Source organism: Pelodiscus sinensis, chromosome 13 (assembly GCF_052426305.1).
Source record: "Pelodiscus sinensis isolate ZL-2025 chromosome 13, ASM5242630v1, whole genome shotgun sequence".
Classification (NCBI taxonomy): Eukaryota; Metazoa; Chordata; order Testudines; family Trionychidae; genus Pelodiscus; species Pelodiscus sinensis.
The window spans coordinates 49574663-49600561 of NC_143064.1; the positions used below are offsets into that span (position 1 = coordinate 49574663).

The 25899-nt window shown below is 47.6% G+C and overlaps 1 protein-coding gene across 10 annotated transcripts in view; it reads left to right on the forward strand.

The window, feature by feature from the left end:
* The first annotated feature begins 2024 nt into the window (after positions 1-2024).
* The window catches only part of ZNF185 (zinc finger protein 185 with LIM domain), a 78106-nt gene continuing 54231 nt past the window's right edge, over positions 2025-25899 (forward strand). For 2 of the 10 annotated variants that reach the window (XM_075941216.2, XM_075941215.2), the window contains exons 1-3: positions 2033-2399; positions 20369-20447; positions 23473-23611. In XM_075941216.2, the coding sequence (XP_075797331.2) occupies positions 20423-20447; positions 23473-23611 (164 nt within the window). In that variant the 5' untranslated portion in view covers positions 2033-2399; positions 20369-20422. Of the gene's footprint in view, positions 2400-6777; positions 7224-17841; positions 17986-20364; positions 20448-23472; positions 23612-25899 lie in introns of those variants that run through there. The other 8 variants (XM_075941213.2, XM_075941209.2, XM_006111329.5 and 5 more) reach the window with 8 other exon arrangements.

Consider the following 25899-nt stretch of genomic DNA (forward strand, 5'->3'; position numbering starts at 1 on the left):
GAGACTATGTGAAAAATTCAACAGATCCCTGCATATTCCAGGGATGAGCACATTTCTACTCCCTTGTGTTCTGTTACCCGTGGGGTCCAGCACCAGGGAGAAAGAATGAGCTGATTCATATTTTTTCCTGTGCTTCATCAACAGAATTGTTTACAAGTTCCAGTTACACTTGTGCAAACCCTTTAGAGGTCCTGGGGTTGCATAAATGTAACTTGGTAGTGTGTGGATCTTGACAGAGGAGAACCTCACTACACATAATATTGGTTATATCGGTGCCATGAGAGGTGTGTGGGCAGGGGGGTGGACTGTGACTTTTTTCTGGCTGATTGGGTTTGGAGTGATGACGTTTGGCCATGTTTTAAAAGCCTGATTTGGGGGGGAGTGTCTCATGTCTGGGGGTGGGTAGCAGGTTGGGGCATTCCATAAAACAGTTCTGAAATAGTTGCTGATTTTTTTTTGTACCCTTCACCCCTGACCTGTTGCTCCCTTGTGTCTCCTCTGGGCACTTCATGTGTTTAGACTCTTCAAAGCAGTGCCGGAGTTGGGCTCCCTTTGGCTGTAGACAAGCAGTTGCAATGGCTCCTCTCTAATAGTGCCCCTGGACTGGGGTCCCTCCCTCATGCCCATTGTCCTATTTCACGTTGGAGGAGGAGGAGGCTTGCAGGATCTCCTGGCCAACTCCAGCAAGGAATTGCCTGGACCAGCATGAGCTTCCCAGGAGTTGCTGAGATTTCTGTGGTAATAGCAGGGCAGGGAAGGGTGTGAGACATGGTTCTGACACATGCTATTGTGGGGAGGGCATTTTGGCTGAGCTTGGTAATAACTGGGGAAAACCAGTTTGATTTTCTTGCAGCAAGTGAGTGGTGTGGTTTACACACCCTTCTACTACTCACAGCATCCTTCAATACAGTTAAAGAAGGCAAGCCTTAGTTCTGTGTCACCCTGGCATACAGCCAAAGGGAGGGATTGATTGGTCACCTTCCTTTTACCCAAAATAGCCAAGGCCTAGGGGACTCCCAATAAAATGGAGACTATTGATTAGAAAATAAAAAGAAACACTCTTCTGCTGTGCGTAGTCAGCCTGATGAATTCGCTGGTGCAGGAGTTCACAAACTCAAATACCAGGGCTGGAAAGGGCTTGCTAAATTTGAAAGAGATATGCACAAGTGGTGTTCCTCCAGTAACAATTATGCACATTGATAATAAACAAAAGTGATTTTATTGAATATTACAAAATAAGATTAAGTGGTTGCAAGTGATAACAAGTGAATCAAAGTAAGTTACTAAGCTAAAATAAACAAAATATACCAGCTAAGCCTAATACACTAAAACAAATTGTTACAAATTGTAATTTCTCACACTAGTCCTTATTTCAGGTACAGTTCTTGAGGCCAGAACAGATCTTTCCTGACCTTGGTCCATCTGCTTCTCCCTCCTTTCTTTGTTTCAAGTCTTTTCATGTGTCCTTTTGTGATGGGGAGCAGTCTGTGAAGTCAGCTGAAGACAGTCAGTCATTGTTTGCTTCTCATTCTTTAAGTAGAATTTCCCCAGGATGGGAAGTCTTTGTTCCATTCCTCCACTGCTGTGCAAAAACTCCAAATTCAAGATGGATCTGAGCACCAGGTGGAATGGTTACATGTCTTTGTAAGACCAACCACAGTCTGGAATTACAGGAAAAACAAGACTATTCACATATCCTTGTCCTGCGTGCTGGGCTATTAAGTTCCTTAAATACCACTAATGTTTTTCACTAGACGACTTAGATTAATAAACAGGTTTAAACTTTATATTCCTAGCTTCACATATAAGAATGATACATGCACACTAATAAAATATACATATTCAGAGGGTACTAACTCTTGATAAGTTACTTGCCCTGTTTTGCATAAAGCATGTTTGAGTTATGCATATTCATATTCAAAACCACCTTTCCATAAAAAATGTGGGGGCACAGTGTCACACTGAACTTCCAGATTCAGTTCTAATTGACACACAACTAGGAGAGGCGGGAGGAAGGGGTGCTCCAGTTCTTTCTGCAGACCTGTAAATAAATCCCTAGACAGCACTGGATGAAAGGAGCTGGAGTGGAGGTTTGGTCTTCTCAAAATCCTGTGCGGGCAGAGTGCTGAGCAAGGGTATGTGAGGAATGCAGCAGGAGACGGGCACCTCCTTGGTGAGAGGCAGCTAGCAGGGAGACTGCATCTGAATACAGAAACTTGTTTGATCTTCCCCTGCAACGCAGGACACACCCACAACTCTTCCTCAGAACAAGGCTTGGCTTTTGGAAGTCAGCCCTACCAGGTAAACATTGCAGCTGCCGAGGGAGACAGTTTCAGCAGCTTCACACTCCAGTCTCAAGTTTGACTTTGAGGGAAACCTGAGCTGAAGAGCTGCCACAGGTAGGACCACTCACTCATGTTTTGTGGGGTACCTAGAGAGAGAATACCTTTGTTCTGTTTGTCTGTCTGTCCTCCTCTCTGCCCCCACTGAAGGAAAAAGGCTATTTGTTTATAACCTGCCTGTGCTTGGATCTAGCCAAAGGCTTTTGTTGTTGACAGAAATGGACCTGAATCAAATTCCAGCTTCCAATATGCTGTGGAGCATGCAGGGCCCGTATCTGAAATCCCTAAATAATAGGCTGAAATAGCCTGGGTCCAAATGCTGCCAGGATACCAAAATGCTGGGTATGGTATAAGAAACTGAGTGGATCACAAAGGTGGGAGGGATCAGATCTGAATCTAAACTTTGTGGCTAGGGCTCAGGTCAGTTCTAATCCATATCCATTTGCATCTCCACATTGGCTGATCATTGCATTCCTTTTCACTAACCTCTCTTAAGCCACTGTTCTTCTACCTAAGATTGCTATAGACCAAGTAAGGGCTATATCTCCCCTTTGTTTTATGAACAGCAGTGGTTCTCATTGGGGGATCTGGATCCCCCTCTATGGCTGCAAGCAGGTTTCAGGGGGTTCTCTAAGCAGGACTGGCATTAGATTTGCTGGAGTCCAGGGCAGAAAAGCCTAAGCCCCATCACATAAGTCAAAGCTTATGGCATAAGACAAAGCAACTTAGCTTTGTGGGGAATAGGACCTGGGCAGTTGTCCTGCTTGCTGCCCCCAGTGCCAGCTTTTATATGCAGAAAAACAGTTGTGGAGTTTTCAACAGCGTGTTGGAGGGTCCTCGGAAAGAAAAAGTTGAGGACTGTTGGGATGGATAGACATTCTAGCTAACTGATGAAAAGCAAAGCTAATTAGATCATTAGACTTGATGGGCTGGAGAGAGAGTGAAAGACTGTGGATGGATGCCTAGGAGGTGGGCTTATGAAATTTCTGGCTTGCCCTTTCTCATGCAGAGGACTATTGGCTTATCTCTGAATTAGTATGTACATTAATGCTGTTGGAAGGGAGGTACGGAACTGACAATGTTAGAGCCAGTCTAGTGTAGGCAGGCACCTCCTTCAAACCCCGCTTCTCCACTGCACCTCAGTCCTGTTATATCCTTTGCACTTGAGTTGGTAGTCTGTTTCTACGTCTCTGCCTAACAGATGATGTGGTGGGTAACACAGTCCTGCAGCCCTGTAGGCCCAGCTCACCAAAGGCAAAAGGCTCCTGAGTAGAACTCCTCAGGACCAGTGTTCCTTGGAAGCTGAGCACTTGGAGTATGTCTAGACTGCATCCCTCTGTTGGCAGAGGGATGCAGATTAGGCAGGTCGACATTGCAAATGAGGCAGGGATTTAAATATCCTGTGCCTAATTTGCATAAAAATGGCCACCGCATTTTTCAGACTCAGCACTTCGTCAGCAAAAAGTGGCAGTCTAGAGGGGATCTGTCGAGAAAGAAAGTCTTCTTCTACAGCTCCTGTAAACCTCCTTGCAGGAGGCATAAGGGATCTGTCGAAAAAGACTTTCTTTCTCGACAGATCCCCCTCTAGACTGCCACTATTTGCCAACAAAGATCTGTCAGGAAAATATGGTGGCCATTTTATGCAAATTAGGCACAGGATATTTAAATCCTTGCCTCATTTGCAACGTCGACCTGCCTAATCTGCATCCCTCTGCCGACAGAGGGATGCAGTCTAGATATACCCTTGGGTAGTCACTCAAGAGATTCAAATGCTGCCCAGCTAGTTAGCAGAGCACCCATAGCCAGCAGCATGCATTTCTACTGGCAGCGCACATCTGTACATATTTCAGTATACATAAAATGTATTCTGCCCATGAATGGAAAAAAAGGAACATTGCTCAGGGCTATTATTTTATTTTATTTTTTTCTGCCTGCACAACAACTCTAAATGAAAATTATGCTTGTCAAATGTGTCCTTCAAAAATTGGACTTATTTATCAGTAAATAAAAAAATCTGAAGCTTTTTCAATTTTCAACAATATTTCAGTTTTTTTATGAACTGAAGGTTTTTAACATGAATTTTTTGGACAGAAAATAATTTCCTTATGAAAAAGAAAGCTGTTTTCTATTGCAAAAGTTGAATATTTGCAGTTGAAAAATAGAACTGTTCATGAGGCTTCATCTATAAAATAGCTGTAATGTGCACTTGTTTGGCTGATCCCTAGATAGTAGGGAAGATGGTATTGTTACTTTTTTTTTTAATATATTGCACTCGGAGCTCAGGCTCATAGAGATGGGCATATGGTGACCATTGCTCTCCTTGTTTATAAAAATGTACTTTAGCAGTTAATGTCTCATAATTATGACAATTAAATGGAGGGCACAATGTGTTGAAATGTGCTTTAGAAATAGGTACTGTGATAATAGTAAACTCACTGGATATGGGATTGTCAGTTTCTGTTTGTGTAGTACAATGGGGTCCCAGTCCACTGAGTGACTATAAGTCAGTGTTTCTTAAACTTTTTAAGACTGAGGAACACCAAATAATTTTTTTTAATGAGGAACACCAAGGATTTTTTTGTTGAGACAAAAAAAAAAGTCACTTGTCCCTTTAAGGGCAACCATTTTGAACTTTGTTGTTCTCCACAGCACACCTCTTGACTGCCTCACGGCACACCGGTGTGCCACAGAACACAGTTTAAGAAACACTGCTATAGGTGCTGTTATAATTCATGTGTTCAATTATATCATACAGGGGTGGGGGAGAGATTTCAAGGGATGTTTCCCTTCTTAACTGTTTAACCTTGTGATTGTAAACAACAAAAATGTCAGAACTCATAGCACCCATGCATGCCTTGGAAGGGTTCTTAGGCTGGGATTTTGCCCACTCTGTGGTAGTACAAAACACCGACCTATTCAAAAGGCAGTTCTGTGCAAGACTTTGCCTGCTCTGGGTTGATCTTGAGCTGCTGATGACATAGAACTTTGGATAGATGTGCCACCCTGGCTCATCCTAAGTTTGGAATTGTGCCTCTGGCACTGGCAGAATCAGAGACTGGCATAGCCAGTAAATGCTTCAAGCCAGCTGAGCTTTTGTTTGGTTGCAAGTATAAGTACTACACAGGCAGATAGGGCAATCTTCATCCCCAAGTGCTGGCTCATATATGTGTCTCAAGCCCGGCTGAGACAGGAGTTCATTTGTGGGATCCATTCCTCCTTTAACGCTTCTGCTGCACTGACCATGATGGTGGACTTAGTGCTGTGAAAACCTGCTCACAAGCGACTGAACTAAGTCCTCCAACTCTTATCATTCCATTTCTCTGGTGCCTCAAGCTGGCTCTGGAAGGATGCTGAAGAGGTGAAAGGTTTCATCTCTCATTACCGGTTTCCATAGGAAACCAGAGGAAGGCTCTTTTCCTTCAGACCAACACGTTCCAGAGGTTAAAATCTAAAAGCAACAATTTTCAACCATCTTTGTATTTAATGGCATGGACTTGCATTCATTCACATGGCAGAGATCTTTGGAAGTAATATTTTCAGCATAAGGGAAAGCTCTGGAAGGGCTCGCCATTGGGAGATGGGCTCCCAGGTGTTGGGGAACAAGTTAATGGACTCAGCTAGTAGCAAGTGTTCAATTTGGTCAAGGCAGCTACCAGGACCATCCTTGGGATGTATGGGCCCCTATGCAATACTATTAAACTGGTGCCCCTATGCCCAATGGCAGCCTGAGGGGGAGGGGAACAATTTTTTAGAGATGTAGTTTTTATAATCTTCAGCAACACACTAATGAAATATTTGTTAAGCAAATTTTAAACTAAGGCCCTGTCAACTAACACAGAACATTTAGAAAATGACAATCATGTCCTGTGGTTGGCAAGTACCTGTGAAATGGTTTCATTACCAGTTGAACTGCTCTTTCACTGGTTCCACATTTTGCTAATAACTCTGGCGGGCTTTGTTTCTCTTAAGTTAACTAGATCCTCACCAGAGGAAGCAGGACCACGCAGCAGGGATAGGAAGAGGCAGGTGCGTGGACATTAGGACCCAGAGGTGTTCGAGATTTTTCAGGTGCCCTATACAGCTGCATGTTTTGTGTATGGGTAAGGATGGCTCTGGCAGCTAGTGTTAACACTGATCAGATAACGCACTAGTGATTGGAGATGTGCCAAGCAAAGACTGTGGCTCTCCGTGCCACTGAGCTCAACAGCAGCCACGAGTGCTTAGCACCTCTAGAAATCAAGCCACTTTGGCTTCAGCTGTCTAGTGAATGTGAAGTATGTGGTTTCAGCCCCAGATCCTCAAAGGTGCCTGTAGTGGGGCGGACTGGCCGCCCACTGAGCCGGAGGAGGAGGAACCCCTCCGGACGCCATGTTGGGCTGAGGCTAACCCTGCCCTGTCACCTGACTGGAAGCCAAGGGGCGGGCCCAGGGCTATAAAAGCCCAGGCAGCAGCCTCAGTCAGGGCTGAGCCTGCCCAGAGGCCTCTCCGGGACTCCCAGCCGGGGGAGTGGGGGCTGAGGCCTGGCCTGGGCCTCCTACCTGCGGGGGCCCAGAGGCAGACTACTGGCTCCCTGCCTGGGAAGCGGAGGCCCCGCACAGCAGCCTACCCGCCCGGACGCAACGGCGGAGCCACAGGGCCTGCCCGAACCTCTGCCCCAGCGCCTGCCCCGGGACCCGGAGAAGCGGCCCCAGCCACGGCCTCGGCTGCCTCGACCGGAGGCGCCGCCAGGGATTTCCACGGGCCCTGGCCCAGCTGCCCGACCCTGCCCGCACCGGGAGCCCTGCTGAGTCCCAGTGACCTGCAAGCGGCCACCGACTGGCCCGGACCGCCCCGGTGGGACGAGACTCTCCTGGACTCCTGCCTCCACCGCTGGACCCCCAGGTACCGCCCGAGGGGGAGAACGGAAGTGGCCCAGGGATGGAGGGGGCTGTTAAAGGCCCCTGGGCTGGAGCCTCCGCTGAGCCGAAGCAGCCTGCACTGCTGCCCTAGGGCCCTGGGCCTGCGCCCCCCCTGCCACCCACGTATTGGGTGGCAGCCTCCCCCTTCGCCACTGCCACAGGCGATCCGCCTGCACCCCTCCTGAACAAGGAGCTCCCTGCTAATACACTGCCTGTGTTTGCTGCCATGCCCTGAACTAAGGGCCTGGCCGCCGGTTATAAACTGACTGTGTTGGGTTACTGCCACACCCAGCATCAAGGGCCTGGCCACCCCTTATAAACTGACAGTGGTGGCTTGCGGCTGTCACCCCCTGAACTAAGGGCCTGGCCGCCGGTTATAAACTGACTGTGTTGGGTTACTGCCACACCCAGCATCAAGGGCCTGGCCACCCCTTATAAACTGACAGTGGTGGCTTGCGGCTGTCGCCCCCTGAACTAAGGGCCTGGCCGCCGGTTATAAACTGACTGTGTTGGGTTACTGCCACACCCAGCATCAAGGGCCTGGCCACCCCTTATAAACTGACAGTGGTGGCTTGCGGCTGTCACCCCCTGAACTAAGGGCTGGACTGCGCCCGGGGAACTAACGGGGCTGGCCTTAAAGGGGCAGCGCAGTGGGGCGGACTGGCCCACCACTGAGCCGGAGGAGGAGGAACCCCTCCGGACAGGCAAACCGACTACAGTGCCTAACGCCTCCTGATTTCAATACCTTTGAGGATCTAGCCTCAGTGCTTGTGGCCATTGTGTATTTGGGACCCCAATTTTAACATTCATATGCCTTACATAGAACTTTCATATTCCATGCTTGGCTTCCCATAGTCGAGACCAAGCTGCTTTGGGTGGTGCATCCATGATAAGTGAGCTGAGTCAGTGCCCATTTCATATGTGAACGTGCTGACCAGGGTATATAAATGTTTGATGCACTGGCCTGTTGGAAGCTCACATTTAAACCACACCCAGGTGTCAGTATGGCAAAGAGATTGGGAGGCACCTTGCAACTGCGGAATTGGTCTTGCGCTTCTAGAGATCTGGCGTCAGGGCTGGGTTTTGAATCCCAGTGAAACAAATTTGGTAGCCTTTTGTCATTAACACACTGTTGAGAAGTCTGGAGCTTCCACTGTACAGCATGGACTTGGTGTTAGAGGGGGGGCTCTGCTCTGTAGTCTCTTAGAATACTAGCCAGTATAGCCCAGCTTCTGCCAGGCATTCAGTGGAAGTGCTTTACAAGAATGCCACCGCCCACAATTGTGACTGATGACAGGCATTGAACTAGGAACCTCCAGCGCTAACAGCAGGAGGGACTGAAGGCCTCTAGGTGATAGCCATTACAAACTTCTGTTCTCTGTGGGCACAGGTAACATGCAAGGACAAGATCTGGGGCAGGCTTTCCAGAAATGAGTAACTGCAAGTATGCAATGGAAGTATTCTGGGGTCATTTGCTGCAGAACCTGTTCTAGGCTATCCCCATTTCCCATTTGTTTCTTTAACAATTCAGTTCCTTTCACTAGGGCTGAGTCTCATATATCCTTTTAAATTGCTCACAAGAAGTTTCCCTCTTGCTGATTATATCCAATCCATAGAAGATTAGGGTTGGAAGAGACCTCTAAAATCACCTAATCCAACCCCCTGCTAAAGTAGGGCCAACGCAAACTAAATTTTATCTGAACCTAAGATCCCTCTAAGCTGCCTAACAAGCCCTGCTCAGAGGCTTTGGTCAGCCATATGGAGCACCACTTCTGTCTGCTGGCCCTACCATTTAACTGCTATGCCTGGGTTGGGGCCTGCAGGAGGGGATGCTTTTCCTCTGAGCCGTAGCAGCTCCATGCCAGGGCCTGGAGAGGACCCTTCTCTTTCCATAGCAGCTCTGTGTCTGGAGGGGTCCCTCTTCCCCAGCCATGGCAACTCCATGCTGGGGCTAATGGGAAGGGGTATCTCCCCCTTAGCTGCAGCAGCTCCATGCTGGGACTGGAGAAGTGTGCCCAACCCGGAGCTGTCCCTCAGCTGTTGAAGTTGGGGACAGGCACTCCTTCCGTGGGTCCCACCCAGCCTAGCATGGACCCGTGGAAGAAGTGTCCCTCCACCAGATGTGGACACAGAGAGGCACCTCTCATGTGGCCCTAAGCTGCTGGGGTGAGAGGGGGCCAAGGGCAGCCTGAGCCATGAACACTTAGTTGGTAATTGCTGGCCTAATGATATGATAACTGTGGAAGGACCATTGAGAGGTCCTCAAGTCCAGTCACCTGTATTTATGGCAGGACCAAACATTATCTACACCATCCCTGACAGGTGTTTGTCTAACTGCTCTTAAAAATGTCTAATAATGGAGATTCCACAACCACCCTAGTCAATGGGTTTGTTCCCATCTTTCCTGAACTGTGGCACCCAGAACTAAACACAACACTACAGTTGAGGCCTAATTAGCACAGAGTAGAGGGGAATAATTACTTGTGTCTTACCTACAACATTCCTGCTCATACATCCCTGCATGTTTGCTTTGCAACAGTGTGACACACTATGACTCCCACAACCCTTTTCACAGTACTCCTTCCTAGGTAGTCATTCCTCATTCTGAATGTGAGAAACTGATTGTCCCTCCCTTAGTAGAGTACATTGCATTGACCTTATTGAATTTCATCCTGTTCACCTCAGACCATTTCTCCAGTTTATCCAGATCATTTTGAATTATAATCCTGTCCTCCAAAGCACTTGAAACCCCTCCTGGCTTAATACCATCTGCAAACTTTTAAAAAGTTCTCTCTATTCTTTTATCTAAATAATTGATGAAGATATTGAACAGAACTGAACCCAGAAGTGATCTCTGCATAACTGCAATTGTTATGCCCTTCTAGCATGACTGTGAACCATTGGTAACTACTCTCTGGGAAATGTTATCTAGCAAGTTATTCACTCACCTTATAGTAGCTCCATCTAGGTTGTATTTCCTTAGTTTATTAATGAAAAGATCATGTGAGACTGTATCAAATGCCTTACTAAAGTCTAGATATACCACAACTTCTACTTTCCCCTCATCCACAAGACTTAAGAACATAAGAACGGCCATACTGAATCAGACCAAAGGTCCATTTAGCCCAGTGTCCTGTTGTCCAACAGTGACCGATACCGGATGCCCCAGAGGGAGTGAACACAACAGGTAATCATCACATGATCCCTCTCCTGTCATCCATTTCCAGCCTCTGACAAACAGAGATTAGGGACCATCCCTACCCATCCTGGCTTATAGCCATTGGTGGATCTAACCTCCATGAATTTATTTAGTTCTTTTTTGAATCCTATTAAAGTCCTGGTCTTCACAGCATCCTTTGGCAAGGAGTTCCACAGGCTGACTGTGCATTGCATGCATCTGACGAAGTGGGTTTTTGCCCACGAAATCTTATGCTCCAATAAATCTGTTAGTCTGTAAGGTGCCACAGGACTCCTCGTCGCTTTTGCAGATTCAGACTAACATGGCTACCCCTCTGATGCATGAAGAAAAATGTCCTTTTGTTTGTGTTAAACTTGCTACCTATTAATTCAATGTGGTTCTTATATTATGGGAACAAGTAAATAATTTTCTCTTATTCACTTTTTCCACATCACTCATGATTTTATAGACCTCTATTCTATCCCCTCTCCCCTCAGTGTTCTGTTTTCTAAGCTGAAAAGTTCAAGTCTTTTTAATTTCTCCTCATGTGGGACCCATTCCAAAACCCTGATCATGTTTGTTGCCTTTTTCTGAACCTTTTCCGGTGCCAGGTAGCTGAAGAAGCACCTGTAACAATCTCTTAAAACTACCTCTGTGTAGGGCATTGAGTTGGCTCTGAGCAGAAATAATTAGCTGTTTGTCTGACAGACAAGTACTACATTGTCACTAATGTTCTCGGGGAGGCAATGTCTTTCCGTGGCAGGGCCGCCTTTTGGTGCCAGTGCTGAAAACAGCAGTTTCTCAGAACAGTGACTCAGATGTTTCAACAGCTAGCTGTACAGTCCTGTTTACCTTCCTTTTATTTCAGTCTTGGAAAGTGCCTATGGCCCTGCCCGTTTTTCTCCTTCCATTGGGGTAAATCAAGAGTTACTGCCATTGGCATCAAGGGGATTACACCAGTGCAAGGGGGAGGAGAATCAGGGTCTCAGTCACTGATCAAAAAGCACAGCTTCTGATGGCCTCTCCCTAGATGTTTCACAGGAATTATTTTGTCATGCTCAGTAAAGCATAGACATCTGCCCTAAGCACCTAATTCTCTAGGGCACTGAACTGGGGTGTAAGAGGCCACAGTTCAATTTCCTGCTTTGCTGGAAGATTTCAGGCCAATTGCTTCCTACCCCATGCCTCAGTTTCCTCATCTATAATATGGGTGAAGTTATCCTGATCTGCATTAGAAAGTGTTCTGAGATCTACGGATGAAACGTACTATACAAAAGCTAGATGATGATCTTTTATTCCACTAACTTCCTTTTGAGCCCTGTGACGTAGCTGTTCTTATGACCCTTGTGTGCAACAATTTCTGTCTGAGGGTAGAGCGAAAATACTTTTGTAATATGATCTGCTTGCTGATTCCTTTTGGTGGCAAACACAAAAAGGATCTAGACTGAAAAATTTGGGTCAGAATTTAAAAAACAGGCACCTCCATTCAGCAGGATTTTGCTTGGGGTAATTTGCAGTGTTTGCATGAGGGCCTGGCTTTGGATAACCATTAAAGTTCTTAAGTGTTTAATAATTTTTATGCTCGCCACTGGGGATTGAATCTATGAAGCCTGATGCTTTTTACATCTTTCTTGTACCGGTTTTGAACTATATGGCAAAAACTGTCTTCCTTCCCTCCCCGTCCCTTGCTGCTAGTTCCATCTGTTCTACCCTGCTTGCCGAGAGAGATTCTTAAGCTTTCTCTTGCGTGCCCTCACTTGCTCACACCATCTGATTTCCATTTGATAGCTGCATGTGGGACTCTGCATTGATATTCAGGGTACATGCCCCTGACATGTCCAATGCTTCCTTTTAGTGCAATTGAGCTGATGGTAGGTGACTTCTTGGGTTTTAAAATCTTTTTATCCAATGCCCAGAGTCATAGAACAGTAGACCTGAAAGGGACCTCGAGAGGTCGTCCAGTCCAGTCCCCTGCCCTCGCGGCAGGACCCAGCACCATCTAGATCAGTGGTTCCCAAACTTTTTAGCATCACGCCCCCTTTCTGATTTTTGAAAAACCTTCATGCACCCTCCCCTCTCCCCTCCCCCCCCCCCAAAATAGCAAAACTTGTTGAGCAAAAAACCAAAAAGGAACTGACTGGGGCAGTAAAACTTGATGGGGAGGGGGAAGCTGGGTTGCCTCGCACTCCCCCTGGAATTTCTTCACACAAACCCAAAGGGGCCCCCCCCTCCAGTTTGGGAACCCATAGACATCTATCAGACTATCTAACCTGCTCTTAAATATCTCCAGGGAGGAAGATTCCACCACTTCCCTAGGAAACTTATTCCAGGCAGTTTATTCCAGTGTTTAACCAGCTAAGATACATGAGTGGCTCATGCTTCTTTACAACTATTGACCGTGCTGGGTAAGAAGAAATTTAGTTTTCTCTAGTCAAGGAATGATGGAGACTACAGCCTCCCTTGATTTTATTTTCCTCCTGTTGGTTCTTACAGTTGAAGAAGAAACTCCTTCAGTAAGCAAAGTCTGTTGGAAAGCTGAAAGGTGTGTGTGTCTAGGAACATTCTGATCATTCCTTGGGGCAGCAATATTTTAAAACCTGTGTATTTCCTACTTTGCATAAATGTGCTGATGCACAAAATAGAGGTAGCTAGGCTCACTCCGGAGAAAAAGAAAAATCTTGACAGGACAGAGAGTATGATGGTTGTTTCAGTATACAGCTAATGAGGAACAATAACTGTCTTTGATCCATTAATTTGCGTATATAAACTATAGTATATGTGAGCCATAAGCCATTGTAATGAACTGGCTTGTGGAGTATGGGGCAAAACTGAACAGCTTTATATATCATATACTCTACACTTCAAAAGCTAAGGCAGCTTCTCTTTTGGCTCAAGAGGGAGAGATTCATGTGAAGGAGCAAGAGGATCTGAATTCTAACCCCACCATTGCCTGGAAGTTCTGATTGACTAGTTGGTATAAAGACAACTGAAGTTTTAGGTAGTCATGGGGTTGTATCAAGAGATTACATATGATTTGTCTGCAGGGAGCCATTGAGTAATCTCTCGCACAAACCCTTAAGGAGAATGAAAAAGGAGTTGGCCCAAGTAATGAATCTATGCCATAGCTAAAAGCAGCCTCCATGCTTTCTGCAGTGTATGCTCTTTCACAAGCAGTGAGCATGTGATTTTATGAAGACAGACTTGGCAATAAAGAAAACCTATTTAAATGGTTACAAAATAAGAAGCATGGGCAGTCAGATCCTGGCACTAACTGATTGGCCAGCTCTCCCTAGTGAATTATGTAGATGTAACCCCTCCTGCTCACTAGCCCAGTGTGAGGTTATTCAGCTTTATTCTGAAAAAACATAGAACAGGATCACAATTCAGCAGACCCTCCTCTCTGCATGCAACTTGCATGCTGCTTCTAGCTCAGTCCCTGCTCAGACCCTGCTCTGGGCAGAGGTTGCAGCATATAACACAGCCCCCTGACAACATGTTCCAACTCCCACAGTAACTTAAGCCCCACAACAGCCAAGTCCATGTTCTCCCTTTGTATCACTTAAACTCCTCTCAGGGTGCTTGTGACCGGGCGAGCCAGCCCTGCGCTGAACTCACAGCGTTTAGCCAGGTTACCCTGGCTAAAGGAGCCCTGCCCCCGCAACCCTGCTGGGCATGCTCAGTTTGTAGCCCAAGTATAAAGGCCTGGGGAGATGCTCGGTCTTGGCTGACTGCTGGAGGGGAAGGACCTCAGAAGGGAGCTCTTGACCAACACCAGCCAGCTGCTCAGAGGGAAGACAGCAGAGATTCTGGTGCCCGTTAGTATGTCTCCATGCCTATCGACAAGGGAGAAGCAGAGCCTGCTGTGGGCAGAGGGTACATCCTAGCAGGAAGTTCTCCCAACATGCTGCAGTTTGTAGTCCACAACTCATAGTTCCCAGGCTGCTGTTGAAGCACATTGGACCTTAGGCTACGTAGATAAAATGGAAAAAGGACCTTTACTTGCAAATAACAAACTAATTGGTTAATTAACCCCTGGATTAGTTCTCTGCCTCCATTTGCCTCACATGAAGGATGGGAGGCTTAATTCCAGGCTCACCAAGAGGAGGGGGAAAGGAAGAGGGCAGTTGCCCCAGGGAATCTAAAGGGGCCAGGGTTCCCAGTCACCAGCTCTGCTGCAGCAGTGGCTGGAGTCCTGGCCTCTTTAAAATAGCCAGTGGAGCACCGTGAAGCATGGTTGGGCCAGCGGGAGGGGGCACCGTGCCATTTGAGTGATGCTGGGGCCTGGCTGCCCTAGCCTTGCTCCTTCCTCCCAAGGCCCTACTCCTTCCGGAAGCATGGGCACCGCCCTCATTGCCCAAGGGCCTAGCAAACCTGTTGGACCCTGTTTAAATCTAAAGTGCGATTCCACTTTTGGGATAAGCAACTATGAAAATGGCAGTTGGGATCCTGCATTTCCTGTCTCCTTTTGACCCCATATCAAAAACCCTGTTTCCGGCTGCTCGCCCTGCAAACTCCCCTGGGATCTGAGAGTTGAACTGAGGGTTTTTGTTCCCAGGAATCATTTCAGTAAATATCTCCAAGCAAATGTATGCTATTGAGGATACAGGCAGTCCCCGACTTACGCGGATCCGACTTATGTCGGATCCGCACTTACAAACAGGGCTTTTCTCGCCCCGGAGCTTGCGGGCGGTGGGACCGCCCAGAGCGCAGTGGTCCCGCCACCGCGTCCTCCGGGGTGAGAAAAGCTGCTCCTGGTGAGCTGGGGGGGACTCCCCAGCCCATCAGGGAGACCCGAGCAAAGCCGCACAGGCGGCGGGACCCCGCTGCCCGTGCGGCTTTGCTCCTTTGCTCCTGTGCAGGGAGACAGGGGCAAAGGAGCAAAGCCGCACGGGCAGCGGGGTCCCGCCGCCTGTGCGGCTTTGCTCGGGTCTCCCTGGTCTGCTGTGGGGGAGGGGGCGCAGCTAGTGCGCCCCCCCCAGCAGACCAGGCTTTTGTTGCGGGACGCCTGGGTAGAGCAGCTGGGGTGCTGCCGGGTTGGTCCTGCGGGGACCTACCCGGCAGTGCCCCAGCTGTTCTGTCCCAGGAGTCCAGATTCAGCCGCTGTTGAAACTGATCAGCGGCTGATTCCAGAAAGCCGGGGGCAGAGCAACTCTGCCTAGGACTTCCTGTAGTCAGCCGCTGATCAGTTTCAGCAGCGGCTGAATCTGGAGCCAGTTCCGACTTGCATACAAATTCATCTTAAGAACAAACCTATAGTCCCTATCTTGTACGTAACCCAGGGACTGCCTGTACTTGTGTTAGCGGCAGTCTTCAAGAGATGCCCTGCCTCAGATATGCCTGCAGAGCCCCCTTGCTGTCAGAAGGGTTGCACAGGTGTAACTAATTGGAATTTATCAAGCCATTCAGTCACTGCTGCTCCCAATGGAAGAGATCCCAGCCCTCTGGCTCTATATGCCTACCCAGAGTATTGAGCTGGAGAAGGGCATGTGTGTTGCTAAATACTGCTGATAAGAGGCAGGTTTAGTATGGTTACGAATCACATGCTGATATTTTGCACTTCAACTGAATCATCAAGGAGTAGTGGGGTTCATACCCCACTCATGACAATTGCTGGGAGATCTTTAAGGAACATGTGTGGTCAGCTGCCTGTTTTCTTTCTTCTCTGACACTGTGTAAGGAGTCTAGCCCCATAAAATGCATGGAGATCCTCCATAGTTGGTGGGATTGTGAAAGAGCAATTGACAAAGAAATGTCAAGGAAGTAATAGTCCCGGGATTAGGAACTCTGCTGAAAAACAGGTGAGGGCATGCAGGGTTTCTTGGCAAGCTCCACAGACCCCTTTGTTCAGAAACATGTTCTGAGCTAAGTCAACTTTCATAGTTTCCTGTACAATTACATAGACATGCCTTCAGGGATCCAGGCGCTCTCTTATCCTGCTGCCCACTGCATCCAGCCTTTATAGACAGAGAATAGAGAGCAGGAAGATCTGCTACAAAGAGTTTTCAGAGTGTGACAGGTTCTGAAAGCTACCCAGCCAACAGGGATCCTTGTCATTCAGACATGATCTGAAAACATACCCCCTGTGTGCAGTGCATGAATGTCAGTAATCTCATGGGAAAATGCATCCTCCATTGTACAACAGGCAGCATACTGATTTGTTTTCACACCCGTCCTAGAAGTGACTGCATTTTACTTTTATGTCTGATTCTGTAAGTCATTTTTAAGTGAGGGGAAACTTGGGAGAATGCAAGACAAATTAGACTCCTGAAAGGAGGACAGTCATCTAGAAAGATGAAAGCTGCTGCCCCAGCCCATAGAGGCCTCTGGAAATGATACAGCTTCAAGTCGACCTGACCATAAATCTGAAGTTGGGTAGAAAAGCAGAGTTGTTCTCTCTGAAGTGTTCCACCTAAGAAAAAAGCCACCACCTCATGTTCAACAATGCAATGGTAAGCTCCAGAGTCAAGCAAACATGCTCTCCAAGGGCCCTTTTCAAACACATGCCTAGCTTTCAGCACATATGTAGACTCATTGAAATCAACAGGGCTATTCGTGTGCATAAGCACCTGAGTTGGGACCAGTTGTTAAAACGCTGCAGCGTCTTCAAGGCCTACTGAACTAACTCTGCACTAGATCTCCAAATAGCAGCTGTAAGTGCCACTTGGACTCAGTTAGCAAGGAAGAAGGTGTGATGGCACGTCGGGTACCCCCCGACCTTGCACCCTGTCTGCAGCGAGATGAGACTCCACTAGGATATAGGAGTCAGGGATATAGGATACAGTCAGGGCCAGGCAGCCTTAGACCCTTGGGGCAGGGGTATATAGGCCCCTGAACCCCCAGCGCTCGGTTCAGTCTCCTCTCCATGTTTTCCCAGCCAAGACTGCCCCTTCTCCAAGCCACACCCTTCCTTTGTTCAGACCCTTCCCTGGTCAGGTAAGAACTGGTTGGGCCATAGTCTACATGACATGGAGGCCCTCAGGGCGACCCCCCTGCTGGGCAGCGCTTACAGACGTGGGCCAGTAGGGGTCACCCACGGTCCAAGCATACCAACCAGTGAATGCCCAACCAGCATGTACAGTACACCCCACTACATCACAGAAGGATCCTCCTCTTCGATGCAGAGCTTGCCATTATGATCCAGGCTTTGTCATGGGACTCCTGTGACACTCTATCCAGGAATGATTTGTGGAGGCCAAGCTGGAACTAGAACATCTGCAGATGCTATGTAATTCGAGTGTCTGAGGTGCTGCATGGATCCAACTGTGCTGTCACTGAAAGAGGATTCACTTGCCCTTAACCCCAGTTATGCTTTGGCATAGCCATCCCAGGATAGAAATGCCATACTAGAAAAGTCAACTTGTCCTCCACAGAGCCTAGAGTCACTAGCTGAGAATTATCTGGGGAGGCTCTTTGTGTGTTTCAGTGGTCAACGAACCATTGTCCGCCTCAGACCAGAAGGCGTTTGGGCTGGGAGTGCGGAGTCGCAGCAGAGCAGTGAGTGAGGAGTGTGGGGTCTCGGAGGAGGCAGCAAGTGAGCAGGCTGGAGATGTGGGGTGTCGGCAGGATGGTGAGTGTGTGTGCTGGAGGCGCAGGGTCTCAGTGTAAGGTGTGGGGGGGGGGGGCACTTGCTTTCAGGCATGGCCTCCCGCTGCTCCCATTGGCCAGATTCTACGCGCTGCTGCTTCCCTTCCCCCAGCTGGAGGAACAGCCTCACAATACGCACTCTCTGGAGGCTTTCCCCAGATCCTGGCTGATGGGAGCAAAGGGGAAAGCCTCCAGGGAGTGCGTATTGTGAGGCCGTTCCACCAATCGGGGGAAGGGAAATAGCAGCACTCGGAGCCGTTTCTGGCTCCACTCCTTCCCTGCGAGCTGGATCCAGCAGGGAGCCTCGGGGCTTCTCCCGTTCCCTCCCCTCCTCCCGGTTTGCCACCGAAATATTTGAATTTTTGAGATATTTTAGTGCTTTATGAGGATAACAGGACAGAGTATTTTAAATTGGGACTATTCCAGAAAATCCAGGAGGTATGGTTGGTGTGTATAGCCTTTTACTGAGGCTCTCTAGAGACAGCTTTCCCAGATACTGGCCTGCCACAGACTCTGAAACACTGTACTCAGTGTGCTTGTAACTTACTGGGCCACAACATGCTTGTCAAGACAGGGCAGGGCTGGCTGGCTGCTGTTGAGTCACAATTGGAAAAACAATGTGTGGGAACCACTACCAGTCTTGCAGTGCCATTCTAATGAGCACCATCAACATGTTCAAACACCTGTCTGCAGAGCCAGAAATATCAGTGGAATACAATTGTTTGTGATCGGCTCTCCCATATTGAAATGACTGGGAGGACAATGAAGCCTGAAGGATCAGCATTGTTAGGCTATGTCTAGACTACAGAGTTTTGTCTTGAAGTCTAGAGGTAACCTTGCTGAATTGTAGTAGGGTTGGTCAATGTGCAGTTTCAGGCATCAGACCTATGTATTTATTCACACACCTTTTGACATCCATTAGCCCTTCCTTTAAATTTGGGTTGTGTTGTGAAAGTCAGATACAGTTGGGTAAGAGGCTAATAGTGCTGGCTGTGTCTAGGGAGGAGTCCCAAGCAAAATTTTAGGGTTGAAATTCTCATCACTGCTCTGGTCTCTGTACTTGCCATAAAAGACTCCCTCTGCATAAGAGTTGGGGAAGACTGCCCTCTAAGGAGGTTTCTTTATATAGGGAGTGTGATAGTGGTAGCGATGTGCTGAGGATGGGGCAAAGCTGAGGAATTTAAAGTAACTCTGCAGTCCAGGGAGGATGCCTCTAGACCAGTCCAGCATTGGAAGGGTTCAGAGGTGACATAAAGCCACCATAGAACCTCACAATTCTTGGATTGTGAGTTCTTGCTGGATCTTTTTGTGCATCCCATCCTGTTAGCATATTTCTAAAACTGATTTGTATTCCATGGAAAGCTCTGCTTCTTTGTACTAAATGACTGATTTAGCCTCTCATTTACACTCCAGATTCCCAAAAACAGTCCAGTAAATCACTTCTGTCTTAAGGCTATCACTAGAGTTGGTCAGGAAATAGAAATTACTTGGTACTTTTTGCAGAGAGGGATTTCCAGGAAAATTCTATTTCAAGAGAACCAAAATAATTTTTTTTAGCTTGTTGGCTGCAAGCCTGCCAGGTTCCCACTGGGCTTATAGACTGCATGGATTCTCAGCTAGGGAGCCATCAAGCTAGATAGCAGACCATCCTGAGGATCTAGTCAGCTTGTGGACCGTGACAGCTCTCTGGAAGTGAGAGCCTACATATCTGTTTATCTGGTTTCATTGAAGCTGTTGATAGAATTGGTACGTGTTGGTTCTGCCAAATCAGGCAGAGTATTTTTGACCAGCAGTAGCCAGAAGTCTTTCTGATTCATATCTGACTGTTGGGTAGAGCTGGGCACAAAACAGTTTCCTCACATACTCAAGAGTTCAAAATTGGTTCCTATTTTAAATCAAGATGAAAAGTCAGAATCTCAAACAAACTTTGAGGGGGAGGCATAAGGATCTTGCACAAAAAGGGGGTTTTGTGCAAAAAGGAAACGTTCACACTGCACGTTTTTGCGCAAAAACCCCTTGCGCAAAAACGGTTCAGAATATATTATGCAAATGAAGCATGACAAAATGCTAATCAACGCTTCATTTACATTTCCTCTTTCGGCAAAAGCCATAGTGTAGACATAGCCTGTGACTTTTCACATGAATCCATGAGAACAGTGATGGAAAAGTCTTCAGTTGGTCAAAAGAATGAAATAAAATAGAGGGGCAAGTGGACCATCCCATCTCCCATTTCTGCCCATGTGGTATTGCTGGGATATGTAATTCACACTCTAATCCAGATCCTGACTGGAAACCATTTATAAGTGGAGCAATAATTTTGGCTTCCTCCCCCTTTTTGTTTTTTTTTGTTTTGTTTTGTTTTTCAGGTGGACCCATTGCCTTGAATTAGGAACTGAAGTAGAAGGAAATTTGAAAGAACCATGATGTCTCTTGGTACCAGAAAAGGTAATTTATTTTGTTGATCTCTAAACTGCTTTGTAGCTCTCTCCATCCTTACAATCATACTATTTGCTCTGCTAAATTAGCTCCAGCATCATATTACATTTTAGCTACCCCAGTACACAAGCACCCTTCCTGAATACCCAAAATATCCCTCCCTGTACAAACACACATTTCTCCCGCAAACCCCCACCCCCTATGTCCCTACTAGCATTCCCCAAATAATCCTCCTAGCACACATGCACCACCTAGCACTCCTCATATACCCCCTACCTGGACATGTGCACCCTTCCAAAGACTCCCCCAGTATGAATGCATTCCTCCATCACCTCCCCAAATACCCCTCTCAGTATGTACACCCCTTGCTGCACTCCAAATGCCCACAGCACACACATACCATATCCCTGAAATTGTCCTCAGTATCTATGCACTCTCTCCACAGCCCACAAATACCCCAATACACTTATGCCCCTCCCCAGAATGCATCAAATACCCCGTGCAGTTTCTGCACCCTCCCAAATGCAACCCCATAATACACACATCCCTCCCAGTACTCGCACTGTCCAAATATCCCTCCCAGCACACTCACAGCCTTCCTGAAACTCCCAACTGTACCCCTTGTCCACAGGCAGAGTCTTTGTTTTGGGCATCTGCACTGGGGTAAGCCTAACCGGCTCTGCACTCAGGTTTGTGCTGGTTTAACCACTGTGGCACCGCTTGCACCCCAACTAACAGTTTCACTGGTGTTGGTGCAAAAATTGTGCGTGGAGTAGGCTGAACCTTCTGGCACTTTGTTGCTGGTTTTCAACTGGAAAAGATGACAGCTCATTAGCATCAGGCATTCCTCACACCTTCTCATTTTTCACCTTTTTCTCCTGAGATAACGGTGTGCATGCAAGGGGGGGAGGCATCTATTTTGAAAGGGGATTTTCCCCATGAAAATTCCTATTTACACCCAGCTGTATTCAGCCCCTTGAAAATAGTACTTAGCAATCTGCAAGATCAGCCCATGTTTTGATATCCCCCCCCCCCCGTCTAGCTTTCTGCAGCACCTAACACTTTCCCTATCTTCTCCCTAAGCCTTTCTGGAACACCCTGTCCAAGCCTATCATACCTAACCCCAAAACGCTTTCTCTCACCTGGTCTCCCACTGATGCTGCAGCCTTTCCAACCCAGGACATTTTCACATCTCCTGTTGGAATGTTTGAATTAATGTTGTTAGCACTTATTCCAGTGATTATTGTAAGACTCCGGGTAGATGAGAGGAAAAAGCCAATGGAAAATAAAGAGATTTTTCACTGAGTAGCACTGAAGGAAAAGATCTTATAACAGTAATGGGAGATCTCTGGCCCACAGGCGCATGTGGCACACCTGCCTCTGCCCCCCCTCGCCTCTTACACCTCCTCCTCCTCTCCCTCCCCCTCCCAGCACTTACAGAGCACTGTGAATTAGCTGGTTCCTGCTCCATCCCCACTTATCAGTTGATTCTTGGCCTTCAAGCTCTTGGAGGGAGGGGGAGAAGCAGGGATGGGGCTTGAACCAGCCAATTCACAGCACTCTGGGGATGCTGGGGAGAGAGTAAGAGGGGGGATGGGGCATGCTTTGGGGAGGAGGCAGGGTAGAGGCGGGGTGGGGGTTTGAGGGAAGGGGTGAATTAAGGACAGTGCCTGGAGCCAAGGGGAGGATCGAGCAACCCCTGGCATACTTGAGAAGTGACACTCATTTAAAGCTAAGGGCATGTGTGAGGTGCATGGTGTTGCACACAACATTGAGAGAACCGGATGCTCCCTATGCTTCTTTGTTACTTTTGCTGGCAATTTAATTTGCCCTTAATAACGGATGACCTTGTGTTGAAAAGACATGCTACAGGAGGAGAACCAAGTGTAGTGTATTTATTCTTCTTCTTGTGGCATGGTTAATGCACGTGCCTGATTTTAATCTGGCAGTCCACTGAGATGAATGCTGCCCACTCATTAGCCTTGGTTGCCCATCGCTGTCTTACAGAGATGGAAGGCTAGTGCTTGTGCCACAATCGAAAGGAAAGCCCCATTGTGCCAGGTGCAATGCGCATATGGAGGAAGAAGTAGCAATTGGGAATGGAAAAGTAGAAATGAGTGAGGCAAGGGTGTCTCTTTAGTACGCTAATTTGCGAATGGGACTTATATGTTCTTTTAGATCTGTCCATCCTCCCATTGAGCAAGTCCTAAACTTGTCTTACTGTCAGGTTATAAAAACAATGAGGAGTCCTGGGCACATTAGTGTTAGAGACTAACAGATACATTAGGGCGTAAGCTTTCATGGGAAAAGCCCACTTCATCCGATGAACTGGAGTGGAAGTTATGGGATCAAAAAGAAGTTGCTTGTGTTAATGAAACGAATCAAGTCAGGGTGGAAGTGGGTCATTCACAGCATTTGGTGTGGAGATGTGCATATCCAGAGATGGAATATTCCCTTTGTAATGCATTAACCAGTTGAATTCTTTCGTTGTTTTTTGTGGATACAGACTACCACAGCTACCCCTCTGAAACTTACCAGGTTGCAGAAATGGCAAACCAGGCATGACAACCAGAAACATTTTTTTCAAAGCTAACACTTGCATTAGCTGAGCCTCTATTTATAGATTCAAGGAGGGAGAATGTGAAAACAAACCTACTGCCCATTAGACATTCAGTCACCTGAATATCTTTGGTTCTTTGTTGTAGAAAAACAACTCATTCATACTATGTACTCCTCTTAAAGGAGCGCAAGCAAATGAGCCCTGTGAATTCCAAGAGGCTTCTGTTGGCCAGGGCGTCCAGTATAAAGTGGTACCAAAAACCCAGCTGGCACATTTCAACCGCCAAAGCCTGCATGAGTGGGTGAAAGATTCCATCAGTATTTAGCAGAAATTCAAATAGCAGCTGGCTTCTGTTCCCATCCAACATGGTTTCTGGAGGGGTCTGTTGGTAGTGAGAGTTCTGTCCTTTATTCAACAAGCCCATTCCCTCCATCCCAAACATACCCTAAACCATCTCCTCTTATTCTGTATCAGAAGGCGTTACTCCACCCAATGAAGAAGATCGCAAGAAGATCATCAGGCAGATGAAGGTACGCACCACACTAAAAGAGGATAAGAGCTGGATCCACGCTCAAAACTCAGACAATGAGGAAGAGATGAAGAACAGCCCATTGTAAGTGGAGTTACCACTCCCCCATCCCAGCTTGCTGCCCTCCCGCTTCCCCCCCACCTGAATTCTGTGCTATTTTGGGAAGGTCCCTTTCTCAAACTCAGTGGAGCCATGGGACAATCCCATCAGAGTCAGGCTTTCCCTTAACGTAGTCTGAGGCTTTGTGACTGGCAGCGAACTCACAATTGAATGGACACCTTGCTTGTATTCACGTTTGATAGTTAAATGGAATGACCTTGCCAGGGAATCATGAACCCAGCAGCTTGGAGGAGTTTTTTGTCTCCAGGAGATGGCCACCTGCAAATGAGAGAGGAGCAACTGAATTCATGGAGCCACTGCTGCCCAATGCTCGTGCCCTCTGATTGCTGGCATGGCAAAAAGGAGCTGCAAAGCTGCCTGAAGTGGGCACATGGAGGTTGTCCCAAGTGGGGGAATCCTGGATGCTGAGTGGTGTGAAATCAACACAGCTAGCTCTCCAGTGCCCCCAGCTGTTCCCGGGGCAAAGTCTATTGCATGGAGCTTGGAACCATAGTCACTTACAGAGCCAGTATTTTATTAAGCTGCTTAATGAAAAACAAACAAAACCCTCCCTCTTCTCCAAAGGTAAGGCTCGCCAGAGCTGATGAAACCTGTGTGCATTAGCAGGCTGGCACCTGACCACAGGTTGCTCCATTTCCCCCCCCCCCCTTCCCCCATTTGGATGATGAAGGTTCTCTGGCAGGGACATTTTTCCCTGCTTGGCCCTGTGGCCCATGTGGGAGGACGTTGATGGCCATGCAGTGTCCCTATCCTGAACACTGACTCTACAGCTCCCAGTAGCTGGGAACTGCAGCCAATGGAAGCTGCAGGGGTAGTTCCCCTCCCTCCCCAGGATTGCAGGAATGTGCTGGCAGCATCCAGAAGTGGTGCTGAGCCAGGGCAGGCAGGGAGTCTGCCTTTGCTTGCTACCTACCTTTGACATTGCAAAGGAGTACACAAGAATAAACATGTGGCTGCTTTGGGAGGGGCATTTTCAGTGCTTCCTGCAGCTGAAGGAGCTGGTTTCTCTATAGCGCTCCCATAGCTGGAGCTGGTTTTCCCTGTAAGGGCCAGTGGAGCTTGATCTCCCACCCCAACCCCATAGCTGGTGGAGCTCACTTTTTGTCCCAGCAGTCATAGGATTTGGATCTCCTGTGAAATTGGCAGTGTTCACCTAGAAGTGAAGGAGGAGGCATGGAGTCTGTTGCTGTTGAGGTTAGGGGAGAGCTCAGGAACTATGGTAATGAGGGTGATTGAAGTCCCTTGGCTGGTTGGCAGGTAGGTGGATAACATTTGTCAGCTCCCTAGGGCACTATCTGTCGTCTTATTCTGTTTATACAGTGCCCAGCCCAGAGGTCCTGGTCTGTGACTAGGACTCGGACCTGCTACTGCAGTACAACTAATTAATAGGTCAAGATTTCCAAGCATGTCTAGTGATTCTGGTTGCCCAACTTGAGACATGTTAAAAGGGGAGAGGCTTTCACCGAGGCCCAGATCCTCGAGGGTATTTAGGCTTCCAATTCCCACTTAAAGTACCTCGAGGACTTGCACCCCAGCCTCTACATATCACACCCTTTAAGGTATCTCAGGTTGAGCACCCAAACATCGAAGCACCTCAAATGACTAGACGCTTTGGAAAGTGCAGTGTGGCCATCCCTGTGCTGCTTGTCCTCTAGTCCTGCCCTTCAATGTCAGACATTTCTGATTCAGTATTTCACAGGTTCTTATGTCAGTCATAGAATCATAGAATAATAGGACTGGAAGGGACCTCAAGAGGTCATCGAGTCCAGCCCCCCGCCCTCAAGGCAGGACCAAGCTCCGTCTACACCATCCCTGACAGATGTCTATCTAACCTGTTCTTAAATATCTCCAGAGAGGGAGATTCCACCTGTCGAAGCAAAAACACGCTCCTCTGTGTTTAGGCAGCTAACAAACAGCTTTATTAATTAATAAAGCACAGCATGAGCCAAACGTGGTCACAGCAGAGCCGGGCCCAGTAAGGCTGCTAATACAATTAATCCTAGTATCTTCATACCCTTAGCCAAACAGTCTGACGTCAGGGCATCCAATTACAGAAATCCTCAATTAAATTTGGAAAAACAAAGCCTTATCAACAAGATGGCGGACAGGTACGAGGGAGTACATCTCTTGTCCCAACCAGTCCAATTAACACATACCAATAGCCCATCTTGTAGGCCTCTTCTCACGGGGTGACAGAACGTTCACTCTGGTCTACGTGCTTGAGAGAAAAGCTGAAATGGTTTCTGATATAC